Source organism: Mixophyes fleayi, chromosome 2, assembly GCF_038048845.1.
Source record: "Mixophyes fleayi isolate aMixFle1 chromosome 2, aMixFle1.hap1, whole genome shotgun sequence".
NCBI lineage: Eukaryota > Metazoa > Chordata > Amphibia > Anura > Limnodynastidae > Mixophyes > Mixophyes fleayi.
Genome location: NC_134403.1, coordinates 320,262,517 through 320,274,927, shown reverse-complemented (window position 1 = coordinate 320,274,927; position 12,411 = coordinate 320,262,517). Strand labels below are relative to the sequence as shown.

The following is a 12,411-nucleotide window of genomic DNA, read 5'->3' as shown; positions in this document are numbered from 1 at the left end:
ATTTTATTAGTGTAAATATACTTTTTGGTGTTACTGGTCTTTGAACATCTTGTACAATGTAGTGTGTACAGCATGAGCCTCTGTAGGATGTCCTCATGAAAATGAATATGAGATAAGCAGGGCAATTTCAGATTTATGTGGGTTTACTCTGCATCTATCTACAATAACCATCTGTGTGCTCAGACCAAATATTTGCGTTCATCAACATTAGATGTTTCATCTTTTCATGTACTTTAGCCCATGACATTAAAAATCTGACATCCCCCGATTGTTTTGTTCTTACCAAACTTGTTTTTCAACAGAGAATCCAGGCCAGAACCTGAACAGACTATTTCAGGAAGTACCGAAAAGAAGAAATGGGTCTGAAGGTACGTCACAGGCAGGTTTTTCTATGTTTGTAGCCAACCCTTCTGCTTCCACTCTACTCTGTATAACCAAACAGTGGCATTTGATTCTGGCCTGGAATCTGATAGAAAAACAGCTGTAGTAAGTATAAAACACGGGCTCTCAGACACTGTGTTGTCACAGGATTATTAGACCACAATGTACCTTTTTAAATTGACTGGCCTCTGGGTCAGATAAATTATTTGGGGGGGGGGGGGGGGGGGAGGTCAAGTCAAAAAAAATATTCCAAGTATATTGGAATGCAATGTTGATCCATGCCTTAATACAAGACATGGCTTTAAAAATATATGCGTGTATCCTGTATTTCATTGACATTTATTGATTAAGGGCTGTTGTGTGAATCTGGCAGATAGTATCTGGTGATCCATACTCCAGCACCATAGTATGATGACACTAAATGGCTTTTAAAATATTGTATATTTAAAATGATAAAATATGTTTTAGTTCAATTTGTTCTAGTTGGGACATTAAACTGCTTTCTTTTAGTTTTCCTTTGTCATATACCATGAAAACATGTCTGCTTCATAATTATGCAAGTTAAACATTTGGATTTTTGTAAAGTATGAAAGCGAATAGGAGAGCCAGGGCTAAGATTATACCTCTGTATTTGTAGTAATATATATATATATATATATATATATATATATATATATATATATATATATATATATATATATATATATATATATACATACGATCAGAATGTGTAAGTTGAAAAATTAATTTCTGCTGAGGATCGGCTACAAACCCACCTATTTTGTCATAATGGCACTCGCTGTTTTTTTATGGATATGTGGCTGGTAAATTGGGGATTATATAAAATTATATCATTACAGTTACATAGTGCATATATCTGTCATTCATATAACATGTAAATATTTAGGTTCTGTCTGTAAAGGCATATTCACTAAAGTATATAAGTAAAAATTCTATAGTTGAACAGAATTGAGTCTTTATTGTTTAGCAGTGTTCCAGCTGCTGTCCTTTGTCTCCTGACATTGCCATACATGCCAACATTCAGGGGGAACACTTGGGACAGATATTGATCATGCCCCAGATTCACCAATATCTAACTATGATTTGCTCAGACCACACCACAGATAAATTAGCCCAGATGGATCAAAAGACTGTTATGCAGTATAGAGTTGTGGAAGTGCTTACAGAATCCGTCACTGCAGCAAGTGCGATATACAGAAAAAGACTCTCAGCTCTATATCACATCAATTAATTTCTGTAACAAGTCATGGAACGTTTGACATGTCTATGATTGTTTGTAGTAACACTTCTATATGCAGCAATTTGTTTTTACATTTAGTGTTCATTATGCTGACAATACCCAAACATTAAGGAATAAGTAAATGCAGCAATAAGCTGGAATTTAAATGTATATTTGTCAGCATTTTGTGTAGCTAAACTGCTTGGGTAAATGTTAAATGTCTTTGGTATATGCTTACAGCATTCTGATAATGCGCCCATTCATTGATGTTAAAACACAGCATTAGCTAATAGCTCATTTTAAAATGAGACGCTCTTGAATGAAATAGACCAATTACTAATAGAGCTAATACAATTTTTCCTAAAGACTTGATTTACTATAGTGTAGTTTGTGCAAGTTGGAGATATTATCTCAAACTGATGAACATGCAAATAAATAATTTGATTGTGGCAAAACATGTAAATGCTATTAGATATAGTTTAGTACCTTTTGGTTTTTGTACTTCACATATTTGTAGATTACTGGAATTGTTGCAATCTACCAGCAATTCATGGTCACTGAAGCAGCCGAGAGGTGTTGGTGTGGATTCAAGATGCCTGGAATCTCCCAGGTCGAGGAATATTTTCGATGTTAAGGAATAATAAGAACAAAATATCTGCATTGGTCACCACCAGGTGGCACTGCGTTGCTCTTCCGTTCAAGCCAAATATTTGTGCATAGTGTAGTTCAGGTGCGGACAACCTGCTAGATTGTGGAGGTCTTACATGCAGCCCTTAACTGCTCCACAGGAATAGATCACACAGTATATATTTTTTAAATTGTTGGTGCTCAACTATCAGACCTCATCAGACTGTTTATTAACACTGATATGTTACAGCAGTAATGTGTCCTGGAACAGTAGTAATGTCCCGTTAGATGCTAGCAGTAACAGAAATGTCCAATAATTTAATTAGTAGTAGTGAGGCCCAATAGTGTCAGCAGTACTCACAAACGGTTTCTGCCGCCCGCCAGCTCCTCGCCCAATTCGGATTGCAGTCTCCAGAACAGGATTTAAACTTTTCTGGACCATTGTAGGCCAGATGTCTCAACCGTTCCGCTTCGGGGTGTACTTGAAAAATTGATGTGATTGGCCAAAGTGGCTGGGGTTGTATGAGATGGGGCTTGTTTTGTCCTGATTTTGCCTAGATAAATCTTGACTTATGCCCATGCCACTTTTACTGTGCCTTCCTCCACTCCCCAACTTTACTGCAGAGACTGAAACCCCAACATTCACTCTGTGCCATATTAAGGAAATTAAACCGGTAAAGGGGGATCAGTGTTTGGGTGTTAGTGGGATAATGTTGAAAGTGCTAAATTAATATATGTAAATATAGGCAATGTACCTTGTTTGCACACAAGTGTTAATGAACAGCATTAAGTGAGAGTAAGTGAATGTACGTCCTAAAGGCCCTAAATGGGAAGTAAGAAACCTACACTAAACGTTTGTTATCACTTCAATAATAATCCACTAATACACAAACACTGAACCCACTGCCTGATACCTGTTTCTCTTGTTTATTAGCTGTTTTATATAAGGACAGAACATCCTTTATAGTGCTACAACCTGCATGTTCCCTCTCCGTTTACCCTCTTGTACCATAGGTATAAAATATATAAATGTACTTAACCATTAATAAAAAATAGCATTAGTGTGTGTGTGTGTGTGTGTGTGTGTGTGTATGTATATATATATATATATATATATATATATATATATATATATATATATATATATATATATATGCTGGCAGCATACATACTAGGGAAACATGATATAACAAGGTGTTATTACTCCTCTAGTTCTGCTATCCTAGACCAGGCCTGTCCGCTGTCCCAGATGCGCTGAGTCTTCCTTGTATTTTCATATGACGTACAGGTTGTACTTTTAAATAGTGACCTTGCATGGCCAATAGAAGCATTGCAACACATATTAAACATCATGCCAAATGACTGAAAACGTTCAGCACCACACTGTAACAGTACAGATAAGGTCTGTTGTTAGCACATCCACCCCCTTCCATCTTCCCAACTCTACCGCAGAGATGACCCTGACCTCCCTGCTGCTATATTAAAGATACTCTGATCTGGGCCTAAGCAGTGTAGCAGGGCAGCATTCATAGTTATTATATTATAGTGTATAATATGCAGGGGCAGGGGGGCATCTACCCTCTGGCCAGTCCCATATTGGGCTACCTTGGGCTGGGTCATTGGGCCATCTGCATTTCTTTCCCTTTACAATGCTCCAAATAGGCTGCTGAGTTGAGTGTTGCCCCCCGGGCTAAAATTTTGCCGGCGCTCCCCTGATAATATGTAATATTTACAATGTGGCGTTTGCCAGCATGAATCTCCGTTTGAATCTGTGCATCATGTAACAGGAACAGATTGTCTGGAGTGAAGAACTATAGAAAATCCTGTTATCAGTCCTGTTATGTTTCTGTGGTTTAATTCCATCTCCACTACATGTTCTATGATGCTGTAACATATATGTACATCCCTACTGCTCAGTGTTGTACCTTGGCATGGCCTTGCAGAGAAGATATACTATTACAACTCATTAGCATTTCCAGCCGAGTTTAAATCAGTCATTTCTAAATATAGATTTTACTTGATCGAAACTTGGCAAACATATTTTACAGTCTGGCCAAATATCCTGCATTTGTTGATTTGTTCAATATCCTGTTTCCAACAAACTTCAGTTTAGAGAGACAGAGCACTTAACGCAGTAATCGACTTTGCTTGATTGACAGTTCCCTTATAAAAATCATAGCAGCATGAATTACACTCTGTTTAAATCAGTTAAATGATTATAATATTGCACATTAAATAGTACCAGCATATTTCCCTGTGCTGTACATTAAGGAGAGTGATGAGCAACATTAGGTACACAGGGATATACAATTAAGTGGTAAACAGCAGTCGACTATTCTGTCACCAATACTGTTATTGGTTTGCTTTACTACAAACTGTTTTGTGCAATATGAAGTAAGCCAAAAAAAAGAAACAAATAATACTGGACTCTTTCAGGAGACAATATTTTATTCAGCGCTCTATGCACTCTCCCGGGCAGGTTTCCTCCAGCTTATATAAGACACTATGTAGAAATGCAAAAAACAAACTCTAAAGAACCTGGTTAATGCTTTGAATAGGTTTCTTCCAACCATGTGATAGGTCATCATGGGACATGTAGTTTAGTAATAATAATGTTAATCACTCACATCCCAATTCACTTGCGCTGTAACACCCATTTCACAATGAGATCCTAGACATACACTTCTGGGTCGATCAGTGAACTCGTGTCAATAAGTGACCTGCTTTCTCAGCTGTTGATCTAATCTGATCAGATTGGATTTTAATTCTTAGTAAGGGGTCACATACACTGTGAAATGATTGACCAATATGTTCATAATCTACCACACTAGCTAACCAAGTATGCAGGTGTGAGGTCAGGCTCTGGTTTAGAATAAGCAACTATTGAAAGTGGCACAGATTTATGTTTGCTTAAAAGATACATGACATTGTTGTTTTATGTGCATTACCTAAATGTGTTCTTTTGATAATATTGCCACTCTAGGAAATATTACCACACGGATCAGAACCTCAGAGACAGGCTCGGATGAAGCCATTAAGTCTATCCTAGAGCAAGCCAAGAGAGAGCTGCAGGTGCTGAAGACTGGTGAGTCTACCCCCCTTCTCCCTCCAATACATGGATACTGTGACAGTGCAACCTATTGAATGGTAGGGTTATTGCAGCTAAATCAGAGTTAGGGCAGAGGACAAGGCTGGCAGGGCTTATTGGGACTTGTAGCTCAACAGGAGATGCAGAGTCCCAGCTTTTTCTGCATGTTGCAAAAAAGACGACCATCGTTTAGTTACAGTGAATTTGTTAAAAAGTACTGCCCAGAAATAAGATGGGCAAAGAAATCCTGTTGGGCTACAATTCCTAATATGGGAGAAGCCCCTGCACTTTCTCTTCTTTTGTTGATATTGTGAATAATAGATTTTTATTTCAGACCAGGAAAGGTTGACCAATGTCCTGACAGTCACCCAATAAGCCTTTCTATATTGTGAATCAGATCCAATTAGCTTAGGCCAGGGTTTGGCTACACCCTATGCAATAACCTGCCAAATGTATTGAAAATAACCAAATTGGCTGACCAAATCAGTGCATGTGTCGCCAGCTTGCTTGTTAATATTCCTATTAAATTACAATTTCTACAAATTTAACATTTTGATAGAAGGTAGAGATGGAACCACTTCTAAAATTCTGCAGTTGTCCCGCTTACGTAAGAGCACATTATTAATTAACGGGTGCAGGTTACATCTAAAGTAATTTTATTGTTGAATGGGTAAGAACAGACTAAAATAAAAATATAATAAAAATAAAAATACTGTGTACTGTTTCATTGCTGCACAAGCAGGTCTTTATTATGCATATTCAGGATTATTCCATTACTTACAAATCAACTTATCTGAGTGCATAGTGATTGTTAACATTGCTCATGTACAAATACCCAATTTAATATAATAATATTCCATTGATGCCAATCATAATATTAAGGATATGTGTATTAAACATCACTGTCTCTCATTTTCATAAAGCATATTCCATAAGCATATTCCTATAAACACAACTGGTGCACGTTGTGAGTGTAAACGCCAGACACCCCAGGAGCCAGTCGCTCTGTCCACTGCTTTGAACCGTACCCTATACTTATGACTAATGTCTCTTTCAGATTAGTTACGTTTAAGAGGGGGAGTGATAAATTGTAGGGAAGTTGAGGAAGGAGAAGTAACAGGCCCACACTCAGTGATCATCCTCCTCACTTCCGCTGGAGATTCCTTAATTTGCTAGTAAAGATACCAATATATATAATCAAATAGGTCCATGAACAAATTAAGCACACACAGAAGGGTCATTTTTAGCAATCTGGATATTTCAATATCCAATTTATTAAGCAATAAACTGATGTGCTATTTTTTTTATTTGATTGAATTGTTTAGCCACCCACACAACAATAGTATAATGATCACTTTGTATGACCAGATTGATGCACATGCAGCTATATTTAGTTATTTGGTTTAAGTATTACATGCTCTTATATATGTAATGGGCTGGGCACAAAACACACCTATAATTGGTGTTACATTTAGTTTTCCCAATTGTATTTGGATATCAATATATTTAAAAAATATTAGTGAGCAGAAATCGTATGTAAGCTAAGTTTCACCTACTCCATTCTGAGCTCTGTCGTTGTACCCTAGTTCTTTGGTTGCAACTTAGGGTATTTGGTATTCTGGTCATAATGGAGGTGGCACGTTGTATTCTTGTACTTTACACAGATAATGGGGAAAAACACTTTCCTGTGGTTTCCCTTATGTTAAGTCAAGCGAAGCCATTTCTTTTAACTTGTAGGCAATTTAATATTGTCATTTATTTTACTTCTACTTTGTTTTTGCAGTTGAGCCGGCTCAGCCCCCTTCAGCATCTAGCAGTGGAAATTCTGATGATACTATTCGGTCCATACTACAACAAGCGCGACGAGAGATGGAAGCCCAGCAGGCTGCTTTTGAACCTGCCTTAAAAACGGCATCTTTATCCCAAGCTGACCTTGCCATCCTTTCTCCTAAAATGATCACCACCACCGCAGTCTCTTCGTTGTCTAGTTACTCTCCTTTAACCATGTCCCTAAAGAAACATACACCTGTTTTAGACTCTGGTATCTCTACCTTGCAAAACCTTTCCAGTGTAAAAAAAGAGCCCCAGGAGACATCAGTGTTAGAACTTCACAGTATGGCAGAATCAACGCAGAGCATGCTAAGGCATGTGAAAAATGAGTTGGGAAGAGGTAATGTTTGGAAAGACCATTGGTGGAGCACTGTTCAGCATGACAGAAGAAACATAGCCTCATCTGAAGACACAAAAACTGAGGAGTCTAACTGCACAAAGGAAAAACTAATCTCTCAGAACAGGTCAGAACGGAACCAACTTCAAGGGCCCTCTTCTTCTTCAGAGTACTGGAAGGAGTGGCCAAACGCAGAATCTCCCTACTCACAGAGCTCAGAAATCAGCATGACTGGAGCCAGCCGCAGCGAGACACCACAGAATAGTCCGCTGCCTTCTTCTCCGGTTGTCTCTATAACCAAGCCAACCAAACCATCTGTCCCTCCGCTAACTCCTGAACAGTACGAGGTTTACATGTACCAGGAGGTGGACACAATTGAGTTAACTCGTCAAGTGAAAGAGAAGCTTGCAAAAAATGGAATTTGCCAAAGGATATTCGGTGAAAAGGTAAACCATCTGTATTATTTTAGCCAACCTTCCTTCACATGTGCAAAATTGTATTTATTACAGCTTTTCAATGAAAGTGTTGGCATAGGCTCTTAGATGTTAAGCTGTTCTTGATCTAGTGATTACTTGATTTGTCTTGATTTGGGCACAGGCTAATAAATCACACAATGCAGCCGCTCAAGGCCCATTTTGGCAGAAAGTAGATGTTGTTCCTGGACTGTCAAAACTTGTAGTTGACACAGATACGATAAATAAATGTTTGGGTTGGCACAGCACAACACAGCCAGTCTGAAAGTTGCTGAAAGATGCTTGTTTTTTTTTTTTTTTTTGTTAGGGAATACATTTGTGAGCTCATAGACTCCTAGATAACAAGGCCTATGACCGTCTCATGTATGGCAGTGACCCGTTCTACTGATCGACACAATGACGATCAGTAGAACGTAAACCTGCAGTATGTTCATTGCAGTTTTCTGCTGCTCATCTATTGTTAGCATGCGTTTGATTTATGATAATACTTGTCCTTCTCTGCTCCAAGCACTTACTTCTAGGTAAGTCTTTCATGGTAGACCATGGACCATTTTAATAGCTGCCCTTTGCATAATCTATTATTTATTCTGGAGATATGGCTTCCAGAACTGAACACCGTATTCCAGGTGTGGTCTTTCTATAGTGACATCACTGTATCTTTCTTTCTGATACTAATTCATTATGTAGTGTCAGTTATTTATATGGTGCCTGCATACTACGCAGTGCTTTGCAGAGATTACTTAATCATTCTCATAGAGCTTACGGGCTGTGTTGCCTACCACACACATTGTAGTCAAAAGCCATTTATCCTACAAGTGTGGGAGGAAACCGGAGGAACCCACACAAACACGGGAGAACAGACAAACTCCACACAGATAGGACCCTGGTCAAAATTGATCCCATGGCCACAGCGCTGTGAAACAGCAATGCTAACCACTATGCAGCTCAATATAAAATTTCTCTTCCTGTGCAACCTAGCATTGTCTGCCTATGTGAAGTTAGAGTGACTCCTATATCTCTTTACTCTTCAGTAGTTGCCATTTTTGTGCCATTAATACTATTCAGCCTTTGGATTTTTGAGACCCAAGTGCATGATTTTTTTTGGCATTGAACTGTAGTTGCCACACTCTACTTCAACAGAGGAGCCGTGTTCGGTTGTTAAGATACTTGATAAGTGACCGTTCAGGGAAGACGTGTCACCGCTGGATTTAATGTGTTTGTCTCATTAAGTACCGCCTCTCCAGTTACTGCTCAATCTAGCAACAATTGCTCATTTTCTCCTGTTGCTGTAGACAGATTTCCCAAGACCGTTTGCAAACCAATAGTGTCATTGATTTTCATAGTTATAAACGTCAATATATAAAACTAAAATTTGAGTACATTCCTTGGTTCATTCATGTGTTCTGGGACAAACTGATCAAGTTAATGGAACAATATACATACTTGTATACATTCTAAGGCTACAGATATGTTTCCCATCCATGGTTCTGCCAGTCACAATACAAAATACAGGACTCAATTAGGTCTTGATTTAAATTTGTTGATCCATTAGGCCACTTTTCATGGTCACCCAAGCTCACACCCCTCCACTGTATTTCTTCTTAGTCCAAACCTCTACTGCATAACCTCTACTGCATCCCAGCTATGTAAAAGAAATAAAATAATTAATTCCTTCTTTATGTTAATTAGATGTAGGCAAACAATAATAGTAATGTATAGAGCATACTTGCCAACATTTTTCATCTCCGCACCTGGGAGATTGCGCTGCCGAATTCTGGGGAAAGGCTTTATAATGTGATTATGGCCTAATACATAGGGGAAGGGGGGGATGATACAATCTGAGAGAACTCCTACAGATTTGAGAGTCTCCTGGATATTGCGGGAGCATAGGTAACTGGTATAGAGTGGGCAGAGATCCACCCCTGCATCCTCCTTTCCAAGGCTCAGGACTATAAGACTTTTTTTCAAATGCAGGTTTAGGCACAACCAAAATCATAAATTGTTTAAGAAGAAAAAAATAAAGTAATTTCTGTTAACCCCAGCGGTGTATTATCATATATAAGATGTCACAGCCTATTCTCAGAACACGTTTTCTGCAGTCACCATTGTTTAGCAGTTCAAATCCATTAGTTGTCAAAGTAGTGTAAAATGTGTCTCTTCTATATAACGGAATGATAAGCATTTTGGATTGAACCTGTGGTTTGAATTTTCAGGTGCTGGGCCTGTCACAGGGCAGTGTCAGCGACATGTTGTCTAGGCCAAAACCCTGGAGCAAACTGACCCAGAAAGGCCGGGAACCATTTATTAGAATGCAGCTATGGCTGAACGGTGAACTCGGACAGAGTGTCTTGCATTCACAAGGACAGCAACAAGGACAAGGTACTAAAAATATAAACATCTTGTGAGCTGTGCTGAGCAGTTCCCGCACAGTGTTTCATTTTTCACCTTTTATTTTGTTAAAGTATTTTTGGCAGCAGATTGCATTATAGTCAGAACATGACCTTGGATAATTGTAACAGACAGAAATGGCTGGGGACACTGTAGTGTTGGGCACTTGTACTCCTTTACTTGTGTGGGAAGTGAGATATGTTGGCGAGTACTCTACACCATGGCCTGTGGCAAAGAAAGCGCTGATGTATAAAGATTCTTACTGGGTTGATGTCTGTGCCACATCCTTTGCTGATCTACCTTTTATTTCCATTTATAGCCCTGCAATCTGCAGCAGCTCGGCAGGATTCTGTAATTGAAGGATGTCCAAGTTCAGGTACTTTATAGTTACTCTTCGTTTTAACATGATCTGAGATATTTGACACTTGGGGCTATACTTGCGTACAATATTTTTGTCACTTGATTTCGAAGATTGTAGGTTTGAACAAGTGCTCGCCAGTAATTCTTCAAAAAGAAGATCTGTACATGTAAGTGTAAGGCTTTATAAAGAAAAGAGGGGGGTTTAACACTGTAGGTAGTGTTTATTTTCCACAAAAAAGTTTCAGTACAAGCTTAATATTTCATAAGAGATTTTTTTTTTTTTTTAGTTTCAAGTTCAGTGAATTTTTAAAAAATATAATTAAGAATATTAATAATGTTAGGGTGTCTCCACCTTCAGTTTGCACATATGCCTATCACATTAATCTGTCAATATAATTTTGCAGAGGCAGCTGAGAGATACTCTGCAATACTGGCCCCAAGCAGTAGGTGTTAACTCCGCCAGGCCAGGCTCTGCGGATGTGCACATGGCCTTTTAGTTCCACTAATTAAAAAAAATGATAAAAATATGTTTACAAAAAATTAAAATATTTTAAAACTATCGCTGAATTAAAAAAGAGCTTTGCTAAAATAATGAAGCATTTTTCATTCATTGTCTTCTGTAACCGCCGTCCTGAGATGCTGATAACAGAAGGAAGAGTGCTGTGGTCTTGTACTGCCATGATCCTTGTTAAATAGGTGGGCCCAACGTTCAGAAGCTGGCAAGACCTGACAAGTTTCTGCTAACCGCTGACAGTTCTCCCATCATATATAGGGCGAAAACAGCTATAACTACACCGACTACACCGCTTATAGCTCCTACACATATTGTGTTACTGGTAGCCTAAGGGAAGACATAATCCATACCATGAGTTTTTCCCTGTCTGCTAATATGTACAGTATGTTCCCGTAGATTGCAAATCATCAGACTACATTCAGCTGCAGAGTAGCATGATAGGCATTTTCTAGTTTAACTTTCATATATACATATGGACTGTCCCACGTCTAGCAAATGTCACTGATCGTGTTTTGTGATGTTTCGTGTGCACAGGAAGCACAGAATTTCATACAACTAAAACAAGCAGCAGTCAGCGTTTCTAGAAGTCATTTGGAGACCTTACCATAATGTAAGGTAGATTTGTTAATTGTAGGGAAATTTGAGAACTAAGAGTTTGGTTGTGTGGACTCCATGGCAGTCTGCATAGTACTGCAAACATCTTACATGGCCTACGTAAAAAGCCAAGTGTCTTCCTGGCTGCATGCCGCTAACCATTATACACCTTTGTTACAGTTACATGCCCTGGAAGTGAATCTGCCCATATTTAGCAACTTCAAAATAAAGAATAAATACATTTATGTCACAAATATTTTAACAGAATATTTTTGTGTATTTGTCTCTTCATTCCAGTGCTTTAGAAAAAATACCATTAGTGGTAACTGAATTATATGTACTGTCAGCTTCCATATCTTTGATCATTAAAGACTGCACTGTTCAATTACACCAGGTGATACCTTTGTATGGTGCATTACCGAAGAGCAAATATCAGAAGAGGGATCATTACATGCATTTATTGCTTTCAGCTGTTACTCATAATGTGAGCTGTTACTCATAATGTGAGCTTCGGTGTACAGTAGCTGACTACTGCAGATTGGTTACTGCTGGTCACTTATCTCGCTTTCACAATGTAGC

General features: G+C 38.5%; 1 protein-coding gene across 6 annotated transcripts in view; it reads left to right on the top strand.

The window, feature by feature from the left end:
- The window catches only part of CUX1 (cut like homeobox 1), a 295,304-nt gene that overhangs the window by 176,886 nt on the left and 106,007 nt on the right, over nucleotides 1-12,411 (top strand). For 3 of the 6 annotated variants that reach the window (XM_075196734.1, XM_075196733.1, XM_075196736.1), the window contains 5 exons: nucleotides 303-368; nucleotides 5,232-5,333; nucleotides 7,120-7,949; nucleotides 10,190-10,355; nucleotides 10,684-10,740. The exons of 2 other annotated variants lie outside the window; for them this stretch is intronic. In XM_075196734.1, coding sequence (XP_075052835.1) covers nucleotides 303-368; nucleotides 5,232-5,333; nucleotides 7,120-7,949; nucleotides 10,190-10,355; nucleotides 10,684-10,740 — 1,221 coding nt within the window. The remainder of the gene's footprint in view (nucleotides 1-302; nucleotides 369-5,231; nucleotides 5,334-7,119; nucleotides 7,950-10,189; nucleotides 10,356-10,683; nucleotides 10,741-12,411) is intronic. One more of the 6 variants, XM_075196735.1, reaches the window with a different exon arrangement.